This window comes from Mizuhopecten yessoensis, unplaced genomic scaffold, assembly GCF_002113885.1.
Source record: "Mizuhopecten yessoensis strain PY_sf001 unplaced genomic scaffold, ASM211388v2 scaffold1539, whole genome shotgun sequence".
Classification (NCBI taxonomy): Eukaryota; Metazoa; Mollusca; class Bivalvia; order Pectinida; family Pectinidae; genus Mizuhopecten; species Mizuhopecten yessoensis.
Window position 1 is genome coordinate 727,670 of NW_018404097.1, and position 27,463 is coordinate 755,132.

The 27,463-nt window shown below is 35.6% G+C and overlaps 3 protein-coding genes across 5 annotated transcripts in view; 1 reads left to right on the forward strand and 2 right to left on the reverse strand.

Annotated features, from left to right (window-relative positions):
• Positions 1–961: 961 nt before the first annotated feature.
• LOC110464217 (RING finger protein 37-like) lies at positions 962–6,021 on the forward strand. 2 transcript variants are annotated; one of them, XM_021519320.1, is made up of 2 exons: positions 962–1,038; positions 4,280–6,021. In XM_021519320.1, exon 2 carries the CDS (start codon positions 4,304–4,306, stop codon positions 5,933–5,935), a length of 1,632 nt encoding a protein of 543 aa, XP_021374995.1. In that variant the 5' UTR covers positions 962–1,038; positions 4,280–4,303; the 3' UTR covers positions 5,936–6,021. The 2 variants fall into 2 exon arrangements, with proteins under 2 accessions (XP_021374995.1, XP_021375002.1); XM_021519327.1 differs by having other exon boundaries at positions 983–1,043.
• Positions 6,022–6,207: 186 nt separating this feature from the next.
• Positions 6,208–16,943, reverse strand: LOC110464233 (WD repeat-containing protein 34-like). Its single transcript, XM_021519339.1, has 12 exons — positions 16,839–16,943; positions 15,580–15,664; positions 15,068–15,206; positions 14,224–14,303; positions 13,368–13,420; positions 12,976–13,157; positions 11,258–11,400; positions 10,489–10,568; positions 10,124–10,308; positions 9,505–9,662; positions 8,855–9,063; positions 6,208–6,892 (listed from the first exon to the last, which is right to left on the reverse strand). The coding sequence occupies exons 1-12, from the start codon at positions 16,904–16,906 to the stop codon at positions 6,766–6,768; spliced, it is 1,509 nt and encodes a 502-aa protein (XP_021375014.1). The 5' UTR covers positions 16,907–16,943; the 3' UTR covers positions 6,208–6,765.
• An 8,068-nt stretch (positions 16,944–25,011) lies between these two features.
• LOC110464596 (zinc transporter ZIP13-like) overlaps positions 25,012–27,463 on the reverse strand; it is a 33,789-nt gene continuing 31,337 nt past the window's right edge. For both annotated transcript variants that reach the window (XM_021519894.1, XM_021519903.1), the window contains exon 9: positions 25,012–26,953. In XM_021519894.1, the coding sequence (XP_021375569.1) occupies positions 26,881–26,953 (73 nt within the window). In that variant the 3' untranslated portion in view covers positions 25,012–26,880. The remainder of the gene's footprint in view (positions 26,954–27,463) is intronic.

Consider the following 27,463-nt stretch of genomic DNA (forward strand, 5'->3'; position numbering starts at 1 on the left):
ATTAACACAGAGTCAACTGACCAAAGATCAAGGTTACATGTTCCAAAGGTTCAAGGTCAAGGTCAAGTTTTGTATTTTTCACTGATGAACATTTTGTTATGATATCATAAAGCAGAGTTGGTTGGAATTGAAGAATGAGTCAACTGACCAAAGATCAGGGTCACTGGATTAAAGGTCAAGGTCATTTGGGTCCAAAGGTCAAAGACAAAGTAATCTCTTACTTTGACCCTGGCTCCTGATGGGGGAGGTATTTAAGGTGAAATAAAACAAATCAAAGCTAACAAATGAGTATTGCTGCGGTATTTACATTTCTGTTAGCCCAGCAAATATGGAAGTGGAAAGAAACAAGACTCATATCATAGTACATGTAAAATGTATATTGTATATGCGATATGGCCCTTTGTTAATATACCGGAGTTTTTCTATTGGCTAATAAGGGGAGACATATGTTTTTGTTCACAGAAACAAAATTCTAGTTTATATTGCCATATTGCAATAATTTATATTGCTATATTGCAATAATAAATTTGGTACCTTTGAGGGTAAAACAAAGTAACAAAATTAGAGGGACATTTTTTTCAATGCATAATCAAAAGATCACATTGATTTTTTTTAATGTTTAAACATAGAATAACCTTCAATCCATGGCCAATGCTTAAAAATTCAATAATAGAATGTGTAAGTCTAGAACAACTTTTTGGTGGTAATTCACAAAACGAATTCCATTTGGGCGAGTTGATGTACCATATATATTGCAGTATGCAATATATAGACAAATTGTAATGAAAAGTCAATTCGCCGACAGAATACACATAATACACATATTTTTGTAGTTTTTATGTTGTTAATACTTTTTTAAAGCACAAAAAAGAGATGATAATTTGTCTCTCAATTTTCTCTGGTGTCTCTTTATATTCCCTAGATTATATTGTAGTTTCCGAATTTTCCGCATTTCGTCCGTGTTTATAGTCCTGTATACAGCATCCGGTCAGTGACAGCGAACAGCAACAAAAGGCAAAGAACTTGACATCAGTTCAGGTATGGTATGTGGTAACTAATGTTTGAGGTAGGAGTAGTATGGTGAACTTTAACTAATAAACATGAAAAAAAGAAGAAATTGTCAGTCTGAAGGTTTCACAACTGATTGCCGAAGAAAGCTTGTCTACGGCCTTTTCGACCGGTTTGTCCGTTTGTAAATGCACGGAATTAGGTTATCTAAGTCCGTGGTAAATGTAACAATTTCGGATATAAATCTTGGCGGACCTGCAATTGTTTATGCAGGCCTTGCAAGGTTTTTTCAAGTCTAGCCTGAAAGCGGCATCAGATTACTAGGTCCGACTTTATTTAATAAACGAAAACGGCCCCGTTTAAAAATACCACAGGAGTTAGACCGAGTTTCCTCTGGCCCTGATACCAGACGTAGACATTCAGACGTCTATCTGTCAAAGTCTGGTGTCTGGGCCAGAGGAAACTCGGGCTGCATAGGAGCATGGCGTTTAATAAATATAGATCTTATTATAAAAATCTGTATATAAAAAATATTATAAGTGGTATTTTTTATATACAGGGACCTGTTCGTTTCTACGGAACAACCGGTTTAAATGTAACATTTTCGGGTATAAACAGGTTGGGCAGAACGGCGCATATGGGTAATAATCCCGCATTTGGGTAACATCTTTGTATGGTTGAATGCACTTCAAATCTACTTTCACTATCCTATATAAAAAAATCGAAAATTTGTAGTTCACTAACGTTATTGAAAATCGACATATCCATTGGTTATTACAAACAACTTTTGGTTGAACAGTTTTTGGTTTTGAAAGTATTTCACGACCTTTGAAGCCTTAGAAAAGTCGGGACATCTGAAATCACGAAAATGTCAAAACACGAAAAAACGTTCAACCAAAAGTTGTTTATAATAACCATATAAATAGCATTTTTTAATAAAGATAGCGAAGTACAAAATTTTGATTTTTTATATAGGATAGTGAAAGTAGAATCGAAGTGTATCATAACATACAAAGATGTTACCCAAATGCAGGATTATTACCCATATGCGCTGTTGTGCCCAACCTGATAAATCCTGGCGGACCTGCAAAAGTTTGTGCGGGCCTTGCAAGGCTTTATCAAGGCTCGCCTGAAAGCAGCATCAGATTACTGGGTCCGGCCTTATAAGCCCACCATCATCTGATGGCGGGCTATTCAAATCACCACGAGTCTGTGGTCCGTCCTTTGACATTTTTTGTTATTGGTATTTCTCAAGAAGTACCAGAGGGATCTTTCTCAAATTTTATATGCAGGTTCCCCTTAGTCATTAGCTGTGTAAGTCAACTTTTGAGACTGATCGGATAAACAACATGGCCGACAGGCAGCCATCTTGGATTTTGATATTGAAAGTTTGTTATCGCTATTTCTCAAGAAGCACCTGAGGGATCTTTCTCAAATTTTATATGTAGAGTCCTCTTAGTCCTTAGCTGTGCAGGGCAACTTTTGAGACTGATCGGATAAACAACATGGCCGACAGGCAGCCATCTTGGATTTTGATATTGAAAGTTTGTTATCGCTATTTCTACAGAAGAACCAGAGGGATCTTTCTCAAATTTTATATGTAGGTTCCTCTTAGTCCTTAGCTGCGCAGGTCAACTTTTGAGACTGATCGGATAAACAACATGGCCGACAGGCAGCCATCTTGGATTTTGATAGTGAAAGTTTGTTATCGCTATTTCTCGGGAAGTACCGGAGGGATCTTTCTCAAATTTTAAATGTAGGTTCCCCTTGATCCCTCGTTGTGTATGTTATATTTTGAGACTGATCATAAAAACAAAATGGATTAAAAGAAGAACTAAACAGATCTTTCTCATATTGCAATGATCGATTCTATTTCTTTCACATTAAGTACTGTACTAGTAAATATGTGAAATGACAAACTCACTTTGAAGGTTGGCTTTCATACACATCAGTATTAAGTTTAGATCAAAAGTTACCTCAAGGTGCATTTACTGTTAACATGACTCGATCAAACAGATTAGAGGAAAGAAGAGAAAAGATTGAACTGACAAAGAACTAATGAAGATGGTACAAAGATGGGCACCAAGATCCCTCTGGGATCTCTTGTTTCATAAACAAACAGTGGTCCAACCGCTTGGACCGCGATAAAGGAAAATGGTCCAGATTAACAATTATATTGATTTAACGTTTTGTTAGTTTGGGCTTTAACCTCCTCACAACAGCAAAGGCCATATGAAGACATGAGTATACTGCATGAATCAGTAGAAATCTGTGGAATTATTGGCTGTGTTAATTCCCAAAGATTTCTGATAAGTGCCTGCATGACGCCCTGAACTTAACCTACAGTCTGAGAACTGCTTGGTTAATTACAGCCATCTTGTTTCATTATAGAAAGTTATCAGACACTCTTAACAGAAAAGATGACTGATTCAAAATAAAGTAGCCTTCACTAACACTACCCAGTCCGTAACTTATGCATAGCAATATATGATTTTAGTAGATTAATTATAGCATGTCAGTAAATGGAACAGGAATGTGCTTGAAATTTTGTTAGATTCTTGTTAAGGTGATAGGATTGTGTCACCATTTCTCAGTAGAATTTCTTAAAATTTTGTAGTTATATTTCTTTGAAGTAAAGAAAAAAATCTGCCGCAAAAAAATATAGGTTGCAAGAATTTTAAGGATTTTGAATGGAAAATTATGTAAAAAGGAGTGGATTTTGAAAAAATAAATGAAAGAATTTTTTATGCAAAATAATGTCAATAAAAATAATAGTGCCATAGATTAGTATTGCATTAATGTATATCAATTTAATAAATGCTGAAATTGTGTAAAATAAATTATCTATAAACGATTAAAAATTGACATTTTATAATGAAACCATATACACATTCTTGAAAAACTTCACTGTAGTGAAATAGGTAGCTGGTTTCCTGAAGTACAGAAAAATGGACACATGTGACTCATTGATGAAAAACAACTGAATTAATGCCTGGATTGCTTTGAAATACTTTACATTAATATTGAGAGAACACACTTTTCTGTTAATAATAAACATACAATATTCATCAGTTTAATATTAAACATTAGAATACGCGGAAATTGTGAAACTGTCTCCGTACATTGGATTTTCAACTAGGGATGTACTTCCTATTTCCGTTTATCTATACACTCCTATGACCTTAATCCATATTTTGAAAAAAAAATGATGATATTGTTAAATAAATGATTCCCAAAATATTCACTTTCTGTCTTGTTATTATCTTTTCAGGTTGACTGACCAATGTCTTGAAAAATGTTGGTAGACTTCTGCAATGGTCAGTTTGCTGCAAATATCACCTGTGACAAAGTTAGTGCTGACTATTATGAAGTGACCAATCTGGTGTCTCAAGACTGGGCCAAACGAAGACGGGGATTCCTTGCAGAGACTTTTATAAAACCACCAGTTATTATCACTATTGCATTTCCATGCAACATAGAGTTGTTCCGCATCATAATTGACCCCAAAGTTGGACGACAGATATCAAGTGGCATAGAAATATTTACCTGCTCTAAAAAAGTAGACCATTGTTGGCTAAATGGAGTGTCGGAACAGTCTACCAGCTGTGACTCAGGGATGAAATCTGCCAGCATGATGTACCAGCAAGTTGGGAAAGCTGTGATGCAAGATCCAGGGATGTTGTGCTTCAGTAATGCTCAATACCGTCCTTTTGGTGAATGGCATCCAGAAAATACTGTGCCTGCTTCAAGTGCTTTTCAAAATGCACGAGATTTAAGACATCATAAACTGTCATCTTTGAGTTTCGTGAGCCACCTTTCTGTGAGGGTGTCCAGAACAATCAATGGGAGTGCTGTTGGTATACAACGTCTGGAGATTTGGGGCCAACCATCCCGCTCCAGTCGGGTAGACATCACCAATAGAATAAAGGCCTTATACCTCTCTTCAGTGCCTTCCAATGTAAAAAATACTGATTGTGTGGTGACCAGAAAAGGGGAAAATCCTGTTGCTGACCAGATCAATGTGGATGTATACCATGAAAAGGGAATAGAGGTTCCCAATGACTTTATTGACAAAATCACATGGGACATCATGACAGTTCCAATGCTGTTACCCTGTGGGGAAAACATTGATCAATCAACTTTGGAGAAACATAACAGTAATGAAGCCTCCTGGGGCCGTCCCCCGAGTGATCCTTACACAGGCATACACTTCCACGGAAACATCCAAGCCATTCCTAATACATCACTTAAGACTAGAATTGACGGATTTGTTCTGACTCATAGTGATACCCTGGGACATCTACCTCGTACATTAGGGAAAAGTAGCACTTATACCTCAAAGCTAGCATTAGCTAGTAAGCTTGTGTCTCAATCTAAGACACATGATAATGTGCAGGAAAGTCGTAAAATTCCTGAAAATAATAAAAGAACTGCAAGTGACATTACTGATAATTCAGAGGTTTCAACCAGGGCGAAGCGATTGAAGAAGTCTGTAACACACTGTGATAGCAAAACAAGTGAAATGAAATTTAGCTCTGTTAAGTTGATGACAAATACTCAGCAAGAGCCTCCTAGTAGTACAATGACAAAGCTTGGAGACAGGAGTGGGGAAACTTTTACTCATGGGGACAGTCTGAAATACAGTCTGGACTCGGCTCTTGCTTCAACTCTTGGGTCATTGCCATCATTTACAAAATTTTCAAGGACTTCTGCAAAATATCAAAGTTCCATAAATTCCAACTTGATAGATGTTTCCAGTAGTGATAAAATGTGTTGTATGTGTAAAAAGGATAGCAGTGTCATGTACAGGGGTGCGTGTGAGCACCTTATGTGTAGGACTTGTCTAACACACAGCACTGGCACTCTGACATGTGCCACATGTAGGGCTGTGTGGGATCGAGGGGAGATAACTAGAGTGCACACATGAGGTATGAACTGTTCACTTACAATCAATTCTTCAATTTTTTCAAGCCAAGTGTTGGTATTTCCCTTGTTTTGAAATAAAATATAGAATTTCTCAATATGTTGACATTTTGTTGTGTGCCACAGGTATTTTGTCTGACAGCATTATTTTGATCAAGTGTTTGCCTTTTCCATGGTAACCAAACTTGCTAAAGGACTTAACTGTTTAAAAAATCAACATGCTATGCATGTACATTATCTTAAATTTTATCTAAAGCAAGCAACACCAAGCCATGTATTACAACTAGCTTTATTTTGAGAAATAATCATATGTGCTACATGTATCACAGATAATGTCAGGGTCTGGTCCCTGTATTAGCTTGGACGGAATTCAACTTCATATTTGTAATAAATTTCCAAGATTTTTTCATCACCACATATCTTCATCAAACAACCTGACCAGGTCTTTGTTTCGTGTGTAGAGCAGCTGCCAACTTTAAATAATCTGGTATTTATACTTAAGACTTATCTAAACAAATATTGATGTGGATATCGTCACAAAAAGATTGAAATAGCCAAACTTGTTGAAAGATATGCATAATAAAAGTAGATCCATGATTTCAGATATCATTTGGTCCTAGAATTGCAATCTGTTTAATCTGGTAGGATGATGTAATGGCATCATCAATATGAAAAAACTGTTCCTTAAAATTCATGTAAAGCATGTAATCGGTACATGATTTCTCCATTCTGAAATTGTGAGAAAGCTTCTGTGTTCTTCATTAGTATTTTGAAAACATATTTGTCCCTGTTAATTCAGCATGTGGTTGAGAGGAAGCTAAGCTTGAAGTGCCGTTATGACTCGATGTCCACTAATACATTGATAGCCTCAATGTCTTTAGGGTTGGTTGATTTGAGATCCTGGCTGAGCCTGAACACATGGACAAAGCCGGCCCCATCTCCGGTCGCCAGTAACTCAAACCTGAGAAAGAGCAACAGACTTAAGATCTACAAACCAGCATAAAGCAGTTGTATAATGGAAACAAAATAACAAGTATTCTAAGCACCAGAGTATACATGTATGTATTTATTTCCTCTTAAAATGAATTATGTATCAACAATTAATGCACAAAAGTTAACTGTACTGTTATAACTATACCAGTAAACTGTTGTTCTTAATTCACCAAGATGTGACTCAAATATCTTATATAATTTAAAGGGTATGGTTGAACTGATAGGTGTATAAAGACTAACTGGTAAGGGTTGAACTGACAGGTATACATTAGACTTACTGGTTACATTAAACTTACTGGTAAGGGTTGAACTGACAGGTACACATTATACTTACTGGTTAGGGTTGAACTGACAGGTACACATGAGACTTACTGGTTAGGGTTGAACTGACAGGTATATATTACACTTACTGGTTAGGGTTGAACTGACAGGTACACATTATACATATTGGTTAGGGTTGAACTGACAGGTATACATTAGGCTTACTGGTTAAGGTTGAACTGACAGGTATACATTATACATATTGGTTAGGGTTGAACTGACAGGTATATATTATACTTACTGGTTAGGGATGAACTGACAGGTATACATAAGACTTACTGGTTAGGGTTGCACTGACAGGTATACATTATGCATATTGGTTAGGGTTGAACCGACAGGTATACATTAGGCTCACTGGTTAAGGTTGAACTGACAGGCATACATTATACATATTGGTTAGCGTTGAACTGACAGGTATACGTTAGGCTTACTGGTTAAGGTTCAACTGACAGGTATACATTAAACATATTGGTTAGGGTTGAACTCACAGGTATATATTATACTTACGGGTTAGGGTTGAACTGACAGGAACACATTATACATATTGGTTAGCGTTGAACTGACAGGTATACATAAGACTTACTGGTTAGGGTTGAGCTTATAGGTACACATTAGACTTACTAGTTAGGGTTGAACTGACAGGAACACATTATACATATTGGTTACGGTTGAACTGACAGGTATATATCAGACTTACTGGTTAGGGGTGAGCTGACAGGTATACCTTAGACTTACTGGTTAGGGCTGAACTGCCAGGGATACATTATACTTACTTGTTAGGGTTGAACTGACAGGTACCCATTATACATATTGGTTAGGGATGAACTGACAGGTACACAATATACTTACTGGTTAGGGTTAAACTGACAGGTTTACATTAGACTTGCTGGTTCGGGTTGAACTGACAGGTATATATTATAATTACTGGTTAGGGTTGAACCGACAGGTATACATTAGGCTGACTGGTTAAGGTTGAACTGTCAGGTATACATTATACTTACTAGTTAGGGTTGAACTGACAGGAACACATTATACATATTGGTTACGGTTGAACTGACAGGTATATATTACACTTACTGGTTAGGGTTGACCTGACAGGTATACATTATAATTACTGGTTAGGGTTGAACTTACAGGTATAAATTAGGCTTTCTGGTTAAGGTTGAACTGACAGGCATACATTATACATATTGGTTACGGTTGAACTGACAGGTATAAATTAGACTTACTGGTTAGGGCTGAACTGCCAGGGATACATTATACTTACTTGTTAGGGTTGAACTGACAGGTCCACATTAGACTTACTGATTAGGGTTGAACTGACAGGAATACATCAGACTTACTGGTTAGTGTTGAACTGACAGGTATACCTCAGGCTTACTTGTTAGGGTTGAACTGACAGGAATACATCAGACTTACTGGTTAGGGCTGAACTGCCAGGGATACATTATACTTACTTGTTAGGGTTGAACTGACAGGTCCACATTAGACTTACTGATTGGGGTTGAACTGACAGGTATACATTATACTTACTGGTTAGGGTTGAACTGACAGGTATACATTAGACTTGCTGGTTAGGGTTGAACTGACAGGTATACATTATACTTACTGATTAGGGTTGAACTGACAGGTATGCACTGCTGTTTTGTTGATGCTGGCCTCCAGTTTTTGTATAGGTACAGGTTGTTCACTTCTCAAGTCATACAGGAGTAGGTGACCAGACTCTGTTGTTGCGGCAATGAGAGATGGACGGATAGGTGACCACTTCGTAGATGATATAAAGCCCTCCCCTGGCTCTATGGTCAGTACTGGTTGTTTCTGTATACACACCATAATTCATAATTCACAATGGACACAAACAAGGTGTTACAGAATTTAGATATATCAATCCTAAACAAATGTATTTTAATGGAATCTAGGTCTACATAAACCTTACAAGTGTATTGTCTAGAGCAAGAAAATTCATGAATTTATTTCAATCTTTAGAAGCAGAAAAAATGTTTGTGAAATAAAAATGTCCCTGGTTTGGTGTAAAAAAACTGATGACTTGAATATATTTTATATCTTATATCACATGTAGTTCAGTAAAGCAGTGACTTCTCCATTCTCCAGGTTTTTTTTGGGGGGGGTAGAGATTGGAAATGTTTTTTTATTTCAAATTTTGAGGGAGAAATGTGTATAAGCCTCTATATAAATATCTAGGTAAAATATTTGAGTAAACATGCCAACTTATACATGGCTGATGACTATACCACTTACCTGTAACATACTATACAGTCTGATGGTTTGGTCCATTGATGAACTAAGGAATGCATTTCTGTGGAAGGGAGAGAACTCTACCGAGTACACTGGGGCGTAGTGCGGGTTGTATGTAAAGGTTACAGGTGAGTGGAGAGGTACAGATGAGATGACCTGACCTGTTGAGAAATATTGTTACAGGTGATCTACATTGTTCCTTTACTTGGCTGTATCTTACAACGGTAGTGAAATAAATAATCGATGGCTTAATACATGTGTAAGATTTAAAATCTTGTTGCCATATCCTATTTCCAGTTATGTGTATACTTGTCATAGATGACAAGTGAAAAAAAAAAATGTTTAAAACAAATAAATAAAATATTATTGAGTAGATTAGGACATTTATTGATCTACTGTACTTAAACATTAATCAGTGGTGAAATCAATTACTTTGACAGAAAAAAAACATATAGGTTATCAACCGTTTATCTGTCAGCATTAGAGTCGGAATAAGTTCTATTTATGCTTTTTTCTGTCAGAGTACAAGTCATACCACCTAGTGAACTTGCTTTAACCTGTACTCCGATAGAAATACAAATACTTTGATGTACATGGTACATTAAGTAAGTGTAGAGCTTACTTCCGGCTGGTTCCCCATGTGTCTGCATGGAGCACCTGAACACTGCTCCTGGTTCTGATCCGATGAGGAAGGCATCACGGTCCTCACAGTTGTAGGAGAGACAAGTCACGCCCACTTCCTTGTCTCCTCGTATCCCTCGTGACTTCCTCAGTGCCTTGGGTAGGTTCTGGGCCATCAGTATAAACCTGGAGATAAGGTAACACAATAGCGGTACACAATAACACTGCTGTCAAAGAGCTGGAAAAATTATCAACATCAACAAACTATAGGTTCTCATTGGTAAATATCACCCTTCACATAATAGATCAGTTAAAGTTCCCCACTGTTTAAATAAGAAGCGTTTTATCAGTAGGTAATGCACTTACCCATTTGACAATTTAATGGCATCCTTCTTTCTGTCATGTTTCCATACCAGGATCTTGCCATCCCCACTTGTACTGACAAGCTGTAAACATTAAGAAATTTGAAAACTTCTCATTAAAGGATGTATTTTAATTGACAGAAGATAACTGGAAAAGTAGTATGAGATAAATTAAGTATATGAAGTGGTAAGCATGAATCAGATTGTATTACAGCCTGAATGGGTCATGTTGACAACACATAATAATTATGGTATCTCCAACTCAAAGACTACGACAATGCATGACAGTGGTGAAACTGATGACAAATAGTTGGGTAAGTGCTTCTTGTAATAACCCTACAAGTTAATAAGACCGACTAGATACTACTCAATCTTTATAGTACAGTGTAGTATAGTCTGACAAAGTAGTGCTGATGATAACCCTATAAGCCATTGAGAAGACCAACCAGATACTGGTCGGCCCCCTATTTGATGTAGTGGTATCCTGCTATAATTTACCGTTGACAATCATACCAGCCAGTAAGACCACCTACTAAAACCCAGTCCCTCTATGAGGTAATGTTATCTAGCTATAATAGTACCTGTGACAACTGTACAAGTCAGTAAGAAGACCTACCAGATACCGGTCCCTCTTTGGGGTAATGTTATCTAGCTATAATAGGTAACTGTACATGTCAATAGAAGACCTACCAGATACCGGTCCCCCTTTGAGGTAATGTTATCTAGCTATAATAGTACCTGTGACAACTGTACAAGTCAGTTAGAAGACCTACCAGATACCGGTCCCTCTTTGAGGTGGTGTTGTCGGGTATCCAGTGAACACGGGTTACAGGCTCCCTGTGGGCGTCGTCACCTATACCCGAGCTTGTCACCAACATATCGTCTTCTCGACTCAAGTCCCACATCATTACCTCCCCTGGAAAAAAATCATTACGAAATCTGATATTTCCTGAGAGATACAACACAGTCAGCAGTTGGTTAATTTCCAATTCAGTAACCAAGAAGGACTAGACAGATTCCTCTATATCATTACTTGTACTGAATGACAAAAACTACATCATTATCTCGCCTATTTCACCACAGTGATGTACACTGACTTATGTATTCAGTTACATTATGTGTATCAAACATCATCCGTATAGTGTAAGACTAAAGCTGAGGTGGAGATTACTGTGTTTTCAGTGGCCAGCAAACAAGCTTCTTGAGTTACCTACAGTCCTTGAAATGCTCATGATAGGATTATTGTTCTCACAAAGGCAGTTGAGCACAAAGTGTGATTATCTTTAATCATAAACTGACTGGCACGATTATATTGATTATACTATGGAATATATACAATATGTCTATACTATGGATACATACAATATGTCTATACTATAGAATACATACCATATGTCTTTGCTATAGAATACATACCATATGTCTATACTATAGAATACATACCGTATGTCTGTGCTATAGAATACATACCATATGTCTATACTATAGAATACATGCCATATGTCTGTGCTATAGAATACATACCATATGTCTGTGCTATAGAATATATACCATATGTCTATGCTATAGAAAACATACCATATGTCTATACTATAGAATACATACCATAAGTCTGTGCTATAGAATACATACCATATGTCTATACTATAGAATACATGCCATATGTCTGTGCTATAGAATACATACCATATGTTTGGGCTATAGAATACATTCCATATGTCTATACTATAGAATACATACCATAAGTCTGTGCTATAGAGTACATACCATATGTCTATACTATAGAATACATATCATATGTCTGTGCCATAGAATACATACCATATGCCTATACTATAGAATACATACCATATGTCTATGCTATAGAAAACATACAATATGCCTATACTATAGAATACATACCATATGTCTTTACTATAGAATACATACCATATGTCTGTACTATAGAATACATACCATATGTCTATACTATAGAATACATATCATATGTCTGTGCCATAGAATACATACCATATGCCTATACTATAGAATACATACCATATGTCTATGCTATAGAAAACATACAATATGTCTATACTATAGAATACATACCATATGTCTTTACTATAGAATACATACCATATGTCTGTACTATAGAATACATACCATATGTCTATACTATAGAATACATACCAGATGTCTATACTATAGAATACATACCATATGTCTATACTATAGAATACATACCATATGTCTATACTATAGAATACATACCATATGTCTATACTATAGAATACATACCATATGTCTATACTATAGAATACATACCATATATCTATACTATAGAATACATACCATATGTCTGTACTATAAAATAAATACCATATGTCTATACTATAGAATACATACCAGATGTCTATACTATAGAATACATACCATATGTGATAAAAAGCAGTGTACTTATCCTACCTTACATGTCTTATAATGACCATGTTCATGAAGAGGTACCTACCGTCATATGTGCCACCCGCGATGATGGCAGGGTTCTTTGGGTGAAAAGCTACACAGGTAAGACATGTTGACAGGTCAATGACTGTATCAGGCTTATTCTCGTTGATGTTCCTGCGCTCCAGATTCCAAGTACACAATGCTGACTTATGTGTACACCAGTCCTCGTGGTCATAGCGACCGTATCTTGGTAATGTTAAGGACATTTGCATATATGTATATACCGGGTAAGATTAAATTTACTATACCAAAAATTTATCATACCCTACTTGACAGAAACTCTTCAGAATCTATATCGTTATGTGTGAACCTTCAGAACAAATATTAAAATGACACCTGGAGCCATTTAAGTCACACCTGCTCAAGAAGTCATCCAGCACTTAACATGAAGGATACGCTGCTGCTATAACCGCCCCTGTAGAATTCCAGGTTATCCCTGTGATATGTAACTGTAAAGGTAAAAGGAAAGTGATTGATTACATCTGTCACTAGATTGAGCCGCATGAAACAAAATTGTTTTGTTGGCCACCTCATCCACCTAACTTAAGACAAAGCATTATGCACATTTTTAGAATTTTTAGTCCCCTTAGGGGTGAGATGGGGGACTCAACTGAAGGAGAGGATTCCTAAGTTTACAAACACAAAGACTTACAGAGTGTTTGGTAACTTAAGAATATTCCAGAGAGGGTTGTGTGGGTTTGGAAATGATTCTTCCTCTCCTGTCCTGTTAGCCGTGTCATATTAACACTATTGACCTGACATCATACAATTGTTATGAAAAGGGAAATTCCCTCATCTCAGCCCTAGGGTGAGACAAGGGTTTCTCTTACCCTGGACAGGTGTATCCTCACTTTTACCAGTGTGAGATTTCCTTGTCTCACCCTAGGGTTGAGACGGGGGGGATTCCCCTATTCATAACAATGATATGACGTCACTTCAACAATACAATGACGTCACCTCAACAATCCATCAACGTCACGTCAACCCTGAATTTAGCCTGAGAGATTCTATAAATTTCACACCGGGGAAAATTTTGATACATCTGTCCAGGGTCAGAGAACACTCATTCTACATGTGCAGATTATCGCAATGAAGCAATACTCTATAGGAATTCATTCATCTGAAATACATAGCATTGTTAAACAGTAAGGGGAATGTTGAGCTAAGGAATTTTATATTTGGTAAGGAATCTATCGGTATGATTATTAAGTACCAACCACTTTCCTTACAAGTATGAGTTAACTTTACTTACCTGCTCATTTAGGTCTGGATTGGTAAGTTTATGGACACATGTGACTGAGGCTTCCTCATTATCCCATCCAATATTAAAGTCTGAAACACATAACAGGAACACCTAACATATAGTCTGAGACACATAACAGGAACACCTTTGATGTAGTCTGAAACACATAACAGGAACACCTTACATATAGTCTGAAACACATAACAGTAACACCTTGCATGTAGTCTGAAACACATAACAGGAACACCTTACATATAGTCTGAAACACATAACAGGAACTCCTTACATATAGTCTGAAACACGTCATAACAGGAACACCTTACATACAGTCTGAACTAAAACACATAACAGGAACACCTTATATACAGTCTGAAACTCATAACAGGAACACCTAACATATAGTCTGAAATACATAACAGGAACACCTTACATATAGCCTGAAACACATAACAGGAACACCTTACATATAGTCTGAAACACATAACAGGAACACCTTACATATAGTCTGAAACACGTCATAACAGGAACACCTTACATACAGTCTGAACTAAAACACATAACAGGAACACCTTATATACAGTTTGAAACTTATAACAGGAACACCTAACATATAGTCTGAAACACATAACAGGAACACCTTACATATAGCCTGAAACACATAACAGGAACACCTTACATATAGTCTGAAACACATAACAGGAACACCTTACAGGAGTCATTTAATTCATTTAATTCCTGATTTCATACATTTGTTCATGATGCGAGACCTAACAACAGAATCTATGGTACCTTTTTTCATTTAGACAGTAGGGGACACTATGAATGCTGGTTGTTTTATTAACAGTTTACCTACCATCAAATGCGTGACTTGTTAGAGCTTTGTCTAGTTCTCGTAAAATGACTGGCTCTATCTTGGATAAAAACTCCCCCAGTCGACCAACAGTGTCCTGTGCCAGCCTTGTTTTGTGGCTACCGTCATCTTCAGTCTGTACCTATGGATCAGAGGAAGGCAATCATGGTTGTAGACATTTATATTAGCCAAATTTCTATATTTTTGTGTCTTTTCTTTTGACCATGATGTAAAATTTCATGAGGAATTAGAATTCAGAATTTGTTTTAAAGTTTCGTTTGTGTTTTACGTCCTATTAATAGCTATGATCATTTAAGAACGTGCCAGGTTTTGGTGGCGGAATTCAGAATTCAAAACAAACAATTGAAGGCCTAAAATGGTACATGCAACACCATTTGAATTTATAATTTGCTGAAATATTTCTATCTTCCCATAAATGTGTTAAATTATTAAATGTTATAAATCACACATCATAAAATATAAATCTGACATTAGAAATTTGATAAAAAGCTTACTTCTTTATCTTTCCTCTTCACAGACTGTGAAGCTCTCTCAAATGTTTCCAAGTCATCTGTCTGTGCACCGCTGTCGGCTAGAGATCTAAAATTCACAAGGTTTTATCATGAAGTACTGTTTGCTAAAACTTTAACAACATACCAGATTATTATTTACCAAATTAGGGTTCAACATGCAACATTCACAATCATAGCACAGGGTTCGACACTAGTCCATTAGTCCTGGACTAATTAAAAATGAGAAGGACTGGTAAATGTTCAGTACCTGTTAGACCTGTGAACTTGTTATTTTTTCACGTGTTCCGGTTACTACCCTCTCCCTATCCGACACTGATCCATTCTCTGCGTTTAATTACTGAGGCAAGGAAAGAAGTTAGTGTCTAACCCTGCATAGACCGATGTGATGAGGACAATTAAATTAAATGTATAAGTCAATACAAACATAATAACATATTTAGACTTATTTCAGCAAGAATGTTTACACCAGTGTTACCAGAGTAATTAGTCAGAATTATTCTGACGTTTTATTGACTTTTTTATATCGGTCTGTCGTCGATTAACTACCGGAGATCTAGACTGTCTATTGTCCCTCGTCAGAAAGACTCCACGGTACTTGATTGTGTGTTTAGGGCAATGAACAAGGTTGTTGTCCCCCTCGTGGCGGAGTTGTACACACGACGACAGAGTGATATAAAAAAAAAAAGATAAAACGTCAGAATAATTCGGACTACCAGAGTAACTACTGTATCTCCCTTTCATGATAATGCCTCGGTTCTGGATGTATCGACAGTGACAAGGTAATTTCACTTTTGAAAACTGACAATACATCGTTACTTTCGTTACTAAAGGTAATCCTTATGGCATGTGGACAGACATAGGTAAAAGATGAGATTAGCACCCGGTACTCAAATGAACACTATGAGAAAGTGTTTATTGGATACCAGTTAATCCACTGTTGACTGAACAGATGTATTAGAATATAATTGAAACTTGAATCGACGCAATATTTTTAGTGATTTTTTTTCTCGACAACAAAATACTATAAAGACTTTGTTTTTGCAGCAAAGTAGTGTGATAATCATATAGTAATAGTGCACGTAAACATTAATTCAGCTGTCTGGCTCTCCGATGGGAATGACAGAATAGAAGAATATGTCAACCGGTATAACTGGACAAGTAAATCATATATTTAAAACATGGCAGAACTAAAAACAGCAATCAATAATGTTAAATAATGACCAAAATATATAAATAATTACCTCTCTTTCTTCCACGAAGATTTAAAAGACACTGCCTCTATTATTTTGTCACTGAACATATTTGACATTTGTTTACCAGCCCAACGATGTATGCGGAAGTTGTCGGTATTTACTAATATTAGTGACGACAAGGATATTTTCCGGAAAATAATTAAAAGACGATGAGATAATACGTCCACGTTTTCATTATTATTATTTTGCAAATTATGAGCAGCTTAGGGTGCTGGAGGGCGTATGTAGTTATAGAAAAGACATTTATTTATGTACGTGGGGATGTGGGCATTATTATATATTGATCCCCCATTCCCTTGTCCATCAACCCAACCTTCTCACAATAAATTATCTGCCCTGGACATATAAAAAGGGGTTCTAATTGATTATCTGCCATATTTAACAATAGATATTAAGTGTTAAAATTATTTTTCCATTATTTTCCAGTATCAATGACGCTATATGAAATGTTGATATTTAAAATCAAATCCAAAATAACGATAAAAGATTAAAAGCAATTAACAAAAGAGTTTTAAGATATCATAAGTCAATCATTTGAATCAAACATTCCAGCTGATTCAGAATGGCAGAGCAGATTTGGATTACAATTAAATGATTGGAGCAATTTTAGGAGATTAATTCAACTGTGGGAAACTCACAATGGTCATTGTTATATTGAGTTGGACTGTTTCAGGTAATGAGTTACTTCCCTTGTCAAGGTAGTTCAGTTCTTGTTTTGATGCTGTGCATTTGTAATTTCTAGATAGCAACTTTGGTAAGTGTAGGTTTTGTATTTTGTTTACTTTTGTTTTCAAAAACTCAAATGTCAAAATACTTCAATTTTGTAAACATGTCCAGCAGAACTAGTCTTGTCATTGTCAGTGACCTGAGGACTCATTTTGTCGAGTGCAGCTAGAATTTGGAGGGTCCCGGTTCAAACCCTTGTCTGGCTGTGCATTTTTCCAATCCTATTACATTTTGTTCCTCTGACCAACCCTTTTTTCAAGTACTGGGTTAACGCTTGGCAAGGGGATACCCGAACCTACAATGTAAATAGTGATGTCTTCAGGGGCAAAGACTTAAAAAAGTACGGAGGAATGTAGCAGAACTGGACTGTTTTGATTGTCGGCAAACCAGGTAGCTCAATTGGTAGACTGTCTATTTAGAGTATGGAGGGTCCCGGATTTGAACCTCAGCTTTGCCATGCATTTTTCCACTGCTTTTACACAAGACCTTAGTTAATTCAAAAATAATGGTTACAGGAGTGGGAAAATGCACGGCCAGACCAAGGTTCCAACCCAGAACCCTCCAAACTCTACCAATTAAGATACCTGGTTGCTGATGAACTACACAAATTTGGTTAAATTCCGATCAGTGATTCTGAAGAAATGTCATCTGAAGAAATTGTTGACGGACAGACAATTGACTCCATAGTATGACATTAGCTCACCTAGCTTGGTCCTTTGGACCAGGAGAGCTAAAAATGGGACACTATAGCCCACAAACAAGTAATCAAGGGAAGTATCTAGAAATATACCACACAAAGTAATTTTTTCAACTGTAAGCTCAATCAACTAATTCTGAATTCTCCTTACTCCACTAATCTAATTCAGCTCATTCCCACCTGTTTCTCTTATCCCATCAAGTAGTCACCCAAGCACACATGGAAGGTAAAACCACAATCAATACATACTGATGTAAATAGACAGCCAGATGCCAAACACCCACCACCCACATATAGACAGATGAACCATCGATCATATCTCTACAAACTTTATCCATTTCCTTGTAACCAGATTTGTTATTTAGAACACACAGTACACTAGTCTCTTCATATTTTAAATTTTATCGACTTGAATCATCAGGCCCCGGGATCATAGAATAATCTTAGACTTAAGTTTTTGCTTAGCTAATAATGTACGTCACTTTTCATGATGTTAATGGTGATTAGCTAAGTCCAAAGTTAAGACAAATTTAGACTTAAAGATCGTTTCATGATCTTGGGGCCAGGAGTCGTCATAAAATCCATGTCGCCCCGTACCACTGTGCCACTAAGTGCCTTCGATCGCACCATGAGCCACCCTTCTTTGTCCTAACACATTACATATACTGGTAGTGCTGCAGACTCTGCACATTTCACCTCTGACGGGTTACACATACCTGGTTGTAACACAACTGTTCTTGTAATTTAGGGGACAGTATGTATGGTATCCCACATAACACAGATTATAAAGAAGTGCTTCCTTTACTGTTATTTCACAGCTTCTCAGCTTACTTTTATATGTATACTGATTGTGTTTAAAATCCTAGGGGTAAAACTGTAAATAAAAAAGGAAGCGTTTTTTCTATTTAAATATTCTCTTTATTAACAAGTTTTATAATTGCGTTAAACCTGCCTAGTGCTACTAAAAATAAAGCACACTTGTAGGACCAAGTATGTTACAGTTTCAACAAGTATATCACATTAACATTGCCGACAATGCTATGGAACAAGCGTCCTCTTACACAACATTTCAGTCCCTTTATCAAAGGAAATCTACAAACGAGCGTCCTCTTACACAACATTTCAGTCTCTTTATCAAAGGAAATCTGCAAACGAGCGTCCTCTTACACAACATTTCAGTCCCTTTATCAAAGGAAATCTGCAAACGAGCGTCATCTTACACAACATTTCAGTCCCTTTATCAAAGGAAATCTGCAAACAACAATGGATACGACCCTTATCCTCACACAATGTCAAACACTAAACCTGACTTACACTAAAATAGGTCACATACCATCTTAACTTCACATCTGTCACTCTGTATACCTTATCTATATCATTGTTGTCACTTTCCCATGGTTGGTACATTGACACCTGACATTATTAACTGAATCTAACATACATCATTCTCTGTGACAATAAGTCACATGACATTTCTGCACTTGACATGCACCATTCTCTGTGACCTACATCAAATGATAACTGTTACAATAAGTCACATGACATTTATGCACCATTCTCTGTGACCTATGTCAAATGATAACTGTTACAATAAGTCACAGGACATTTATGCACCATTCTCTGTGAACTTTATCAAATGATAACTGTTACAATAAGTCACATGACATTTCTGCACTTGACATGCACCATTCTCTGTGACCTACATCAAATTATAACTGTGACAATAAATCACATGAAATTTATGCACCATTTGCTGTGATCTTTATCAAATGACAATTGTTACAATGAGTCACATGACATTTCTTAACTTAACTTGACATGCACCATTCTCTGTGAACTTTATCAAATTATAATTGTTACAATAAGTCACATGACATTTATGCACCATTCTCTGTGAACTTTATCAAATGATAACTGTTACAATGAGTCACATGACATTTATGCACCATTCTCTGTGAACTTTATCAAGTTATAATTGTTACAATAAGTCACATGACATTTATGCACCATTCTCTGTGAACTTTATCAAATTATAACTGTTACAATAAGTCACATGACCTTTATGCACCATTCTCTGTGAACTTTATCAAATTATAATTGTTACAACCTGACGTCATTAACTAACCCAGACTAAACATTCATTATTAGCAGTATCAGAAGTTATTTCCAAGGGCATAGAGGGTTTCAACAACCCCCACAAAAAATTACATCATTCCAATTTGAGACAGATACCAAAACACCACACTGACAAGCTATCATTGCATTCTGTAATGTTATCAAAAATTTGACACAATTCGCTACATTACCAGGCAATTGTCAAAGCTCACATATATCCATGTCATACACACCCACACCCACACACCCACCCACACACACACATACACACAAACACACACACCCACCCACCCACCCACACACACACACACACATGAAAAAAACAAATAATGTGATTGCCTTCAAAGAAACAGAGTGTTGTACAATGTCATAATGAATACTGTAATACAATGAACAAACTTTCGAGGAAATGACATGAAAAATATCTAATATCCCATCTCACTGAAACAACATGGCACGATACAGGCCCCTTTCTTCTCGCAACCAAAGTCAGGGATAAGAATGTAAAATGCTGGCTTTAAATGGTTGATAACTCACACCATTATATAAGACACCTGGTAGTAACAATGCTGAAACAAGGTTAAACATCAAGTATCAATCTCTTATGAAGTTATTAGATTGATTGTCCTAGAGATTTAGTACCATACCAAATAGAGGTTGACCATTGTAAGTAACAAGAATAGGTTTACAAAGTGGTGTGTTTCATCCTGATACTCAACAGACAGCAGGAGGGAAATGATTTTTTTTTTTTACATTCTAGTTAATATATACCTGATTTACAGTAATAAGACACAAGTTACACAATGATGTGTATTTACCCTTTTGAAGATAATTTATGACAAAAAATGAAATGAAAAGAGTTGTGATGTTTAGCTGTATAATAATGATAATAAGTATACATATGGTAAAAGGTTTTGATTACAAAATAAGTAGATCTGAATAAAACGGTAAAACTTACGAGAAATTCTACTAGTCACCAATGTAACAGTGTTTTATATTAGTCATCCACCATGGACCAGACACACACGCCCAAATAATAAATGCACACATAATGCTGTCCCAAAATGACTTGACCTAATTAATCAGTAAGGCAAAACATTTTCCCTTATAACGGCAGGATATATAACACAGAATTAAATAAAGTTGGAGAAAAAATTGAATTAAGTCCGAAATATATTCGACCACTAAACACACACATTGATTATTTCTTAATTAATTATCTGTAAAACTGTCATGGTAATATATATATCTAATAATCACAGCACAATTTTAGTAACACAGAAAACTATCACCTACATTAATGACAATATATCTATATGTTCAATACAAACTTTACTCAAACTTAAATCATCAAAATCTGCTTCTACACCTTTATCACCAATTTTCACTAAAGGTCAGGACAGGTAAATGATGCTAAAGGCAATGACCAACCTAGCATAATGGAAACTCCTATTTCTGAGCATTAAAGACAAGAGAAGGATGACTTTTTAAACAATTTGAATAACATTTTAGGTGATTTATATACATAACAGGATAGTAACTGACCATTTTGTAAATATCATTTGGCTGCAGTCTAATAAAACAAATCACCAACAACATGCAAAGCAGAGCATGACAATCCTATAAACTGTTGAATGCACACTTTGCTATACATGTATCACTTAACATAATAGATGTCCAACAGTATGTTCTGTATAGCCTCCTTACAACAGAGATACATATTATGGCCAGGAACAATATGCAAAATATAAACAATGCCATTCTGATAGATAATTATAACTGCATATTATTATCTGTGTAATGCACATTTGTTATCTGTCTGGAGTTAAGAAGTTTGAATGAGAGTCTCACTGTGCATTTCCCCCTCCTGTTACATGTGGCCTGTGACATTCCTAGGTTACATTGCCAGCATGCCAGGTGTAATGAGCAACGGAACAGATTAAGGCCTCTAGAGCAATTTCCAATAAATCAGAATATGAAAAATAAAACTAGGATGAACAATAACTGCAGTTGTACTGGTATTAAACGTCCACCAATTTGAGTACAATGTACATAGAAAGATCAGCTTCCCAAGTACAATTACTAAGATAAAACACAAATTGTAGCAAGGTCTGTACAACAGAGGGCCCTGTATTAATGACAGTCAGAGATACAGAAATGTGGACATGCTCTGTGAAACTTTTTGGTCCAAACTATTTTCAGTTTGATAAACGTTCCGTACTTTGGGATATTTTGGAGTTGCTAAAATTTGGTGTTTTTTTGGTTGAAAATGGGGTGGTTAAATTTTGGTGCATCAAATTTTGGCATTTGATGATCATGTATGATAAATTTTGATGCTTTCCCATGCCTATAGCTAATGTATGTAGTCATTCCGACAGTCTATTGCATTGCAGACAGAGTTGTGAAGCTAAATGACATAAAAGGATCATCTATAGCTTTAGTTTACCATAGTATTTTACTGAAAACAATGTGAATAAGTATGCTACAAGATGTTTTCAGATTCCATAAATATACAGACTTTGTAATTTTGTCTTGCCTGACTGCACAGGAGAACATGTGTACAAGATTATGTCACTTACAGCAATACTTATAATGACCTGCATGTCATCTTTCGATAGCCACATGACTTACCAGTTATGACATCCTCAGATGAAATCATAATTTTATGTGTTATGTATATGAAGTGTTATTTCTGCCTGAACGTAAATCATCTCCATCTTAGCTTATGGAAGTCAGACGTAATTGATACATAGTAAATTAGTAGGAAGACAGTTTGCTGAAATCAGGAAGTTGCATAGACATAATACATTGTATATTTGTCTAGTGAAACTTTGGTATGTTTAATTCATGCTCATTCACGCTAAGTGCCAAATAAACTAAAATATAACCACATCCAAAATATCCCAAAGTACGGTAGCTAAATCAAACAGAAAGAAATTCCTGTGAAATTATAATTGTCTAATACTTCTAAATGTGTAAAATTGCACCTTATACATAATACTGTAAATATCAATATTATATCATTATAATGAGAAAACATAATTCCATACAAAATATTACCTTAGTTTGTACATCGTACATCATAATAACATACAGTTATACTTTCCACTTACTTACTTTCTACTAACTCTAAATTAAATTTTACATTTCATATAAAAATTTCAAAATAATACCAAATACTTTTAACTATGGAAACAATTGCACAACCCTTAGCACCATCAAGCCGTGGATGGTGAATATCCCAAAAAATACAAGTATTATCTTCACCTTGAATACAAGGTCATACTGCTAGTACGAGGCAGCGGTCAACATAGCTCCTCGAGATACAATATTTAAAGGCAAACCCTGTTCATCAATTCTGAAAAAAATGGCACTACAGTAATACATTTCTCTTCTATTATGAAGTTTTAACTGTATTTAAATAATTATGCTACAATGAAAAAAATGTATATTAAGAACACTTTGTAACAATACCTAATCTGTATTGTTCAATCATTGTGCAAGTAAATATTTCCATTTTTTTTAAATATTATGTAATTAAAATATCTAGGTAATTGGAAGTATAGTTTCGTATACTGTATAAATGGAAATTTTCACACGCGGAAATGTTTACAGTATGACTCTTTATATTGATCGCCAGTGCGGAAAATTTCGCATTGGCAATGGTTCCGGCAATGGTTCCGGCAATGGTTCCGAAACTCATACTCTACATACTTATTATCTATATATAAATATTCCCGTTTGGTGGATGTTTTTTCGCAATTTACTCCATATGAAAATTCGAATAACACCATGAAAAATTCCACCTTTACAGTATTTCATCTGGTATGTTAAAAGGGTGATGATAATTAAACATCATTTCAATCCCTAATGTTCTTCTGCATTTTTATATTCTTCCAAGAACTTTCAGGAAGTGCTTGGCGAAAAACCCCACATTATGTACACTTTTGGTCAAAACAAAAATCTATCTATATTAGGTAGGTCTAGAGGTAGGGAGATGGGGATAAAAATGAACGATAACTGATGGTTATATTAAGAAATACACTTAATATGAAAATATTAATTATTCTTCCTTTAGGAATTCCTATCATGGAAACACATTTTAGGTAACTGACAGAAATTTCTATGGAAGCATCATTATCAATATACATAGTTACACGCTAGGTAAACACACAAAATCATGTTAGTATGATATCATATGACCTCAAGCACACAATCTTACAACAACTAAATAATCCTTAGGATTAAACTTGGTTTGTCATATGATTAAAAGTTACTCCTATAACATAAGAGGCCGCTAGTAGGCTATTTTCATCAGATATGATTTTAACAACTGCGACGCCTGTCAAAAGTATCTCGCTGTGTTAAACCTCCAACATTGTTTGAAACGATCAAAAGAATGCATCCTGATGGGTAAAAGACCCCTGGAAAATTTTGAATATGCTTACATGATCAAAATCAATAAAGGCTTTAAGTAATGTCAAAAATTATTCATAGATAAGAAACTTAATATCCATTCATATCTAAATGCTTAGATGTTATTCCAAAGTCAAAATAAAACAAATTGTTGTATTGATTTAACACAATCAATTAGCAAAACAGCAACTGGATAATTTCTTTTTCTTTCAACATTTACTTGGTAAATTCCACCTGTCATAGCAGAGAGATACTTATATAATTACGTGGTCATTAGTAGTAAAGCATTCAATATACTTCACAGTAATAAAAGCTTTATGGACAGTCTATATATTGTAAAACCCTACTGACATTTAAGTATTATAATAGATACAGGTAATTCTTTGTTACTGTTTAATATATATGATAACAGAACTTCAGTTCATAACAAAGACATTTTCATGTGTAGGGACGACACTCAAAATATCTGTTAGCATACACACGTCATAAAAACATGAAGGTAGCGATTTATGATTTTGCTATTTGATTTACTATTGACTAATAAGTATAATTTTATCAAAAATGAAAATAATGATTATTTTCACACAACCTTGAACCATTGTTAGAATATAAATCGATAAGTAGATAGATTACTTGAAGCCAGTGAGGCTATTTTACCCAAATCTTAAACCACGAGTAGATTCTCATTCAAAATGAATTGGTAGAATAGATGAACCGGCATCAGATTTGATATAATGAAATAAGTGACAGCTTCCTAGATGTTCTATTCTAACTTTGACTGCAGGGTCCTGCCCTGTGACTCCTGATTTCCTAAACAGAAATGAAAAAGCTTGCAACAAAATTCTTCTAGAACATATACAATTTTCTTCTTTTCTGGACTTCTAGATAATAATACCTTTATCATAATACATGTATAATACTGTGTACCTAATTCAATGTAATGTTGTCATTTATCACCGTTATGATCGTCATCAGGCACACACCTTTTAACAGTCTATCACCAATATCAAATAACTAAGAACAGTTCAAACTTAATACACTTGCCCAGAGTGTCACAAAGAGTGATAGTTCTGTCAAAACCAAGACAATAGGTTAGGCATGATAAAACAAAGGATTCTGATAGGAACTAGGAAAATGCATTACAATGTCTTGATAAAACAAATGATTCTAGATCTGATAGTAACTAGGAAAATGCATTACAATGTCTACATTTTTGTCCACTTTTATTGTGTGTGTGTGTGTGTGTTTTTGATATTTGTTTATTTTTTGTATAATCTTGTGATTTTAGAACAATGCCTGTTTTTAATGGAACACATAAAATGGACACTTGCTTTCAATTAGAAGACTAAACAAAAATAGATAAAAAAAAAAATACCGATCCCTTAAAAAACCCATTTGTTCTGTTGATGTTATTGAAATCTCAGAGCCAGAGAGTATATCTGGCTCTGAGATTTCAATAACATCAACAGAGCAGATTGATAATTGAGAGAATAAAAAAAGAGTAAAATAGATAAACAACAACACAGACCTAGCTAACAGGAGGCTGCAGACATGTGTCTATTTCTATGGCACAATTACAATAAATATAACGCTTAGTGCTGAGGCAATGGTTGATGACTTGACACTGGTTGTTGATGAATATCACCTGATGACCTTGACCTGTTGATAAATGCCACAAGATGATCTTGGCCTTCGTTTTTAATAAATTTCATTTCATGAACTTGACATTTTACTAAAAAAAACTCAATGGATAGCCATGATTTTAGTTGCTGCTGAACCTAACTTGATGAAGTTGACCTTTCACTTATGTCACTAGATAGCCTTGACCTTCTTGATGATGAATGTCACTGAATGACCTTCACCTTGTTTGCTGATGAAATATGACTAAATGACCTCAAACATAAATACACATAGATAGGACCATCAATGGCGGTACTGGCCACTGAGACTGGTCCGGTGACCTCAACTGGTATCAGGTATGTCATTGGAGGTGGGACTTGAATTTTGATTTGACTTTGGTGGTTGTTGGACTTGAACTTGACTTGCAGTCAGTGGAGTTTTTCACGGTGGATGTGATCAGTGGATGAGGGACACGAGGGCCATAGAACAGATCCCTGCACACAGACATATCACCTGCTTCACAGACTCCCTGAAACAGACAAAAAAACATCCAAATACCACCATTTATTTTCTGGTGCAGCAATAAACAAATTTGGAGAACAACGCAACAAAATAATTACAAAGACATTAATCAAATTTTGTTAATTAATGACTATGATGAAAATTTTCATTTTGAATTAAAGGATACAGTATCTATTGTGATTTGTACCTCCTTTACATGAGAGTTCCATACCACAAACAAGCCTGTAAAGTGTCTTTTGTAGATGCTTATTTAGAATTGCTTTTAGAATGATGAGATATTTTTAAGAATATGTACATGCTTAATAACACTGGTGTAAAGATTGAAATGGTTAAGGGAAGACATTACACAGACATAAATCAAAACCTTCATACCCATGTACCCTTGATCATGTTTGACGCAATTATACAGAAGCTAATTATTGATGATCATTAAATCAGGCGCAAAAACCTAAAATTCCTGCAGGTGCCTAGTCTGTAGGTTTATAAACAGCTGATAGCAGGTATAAGGAAAACACAC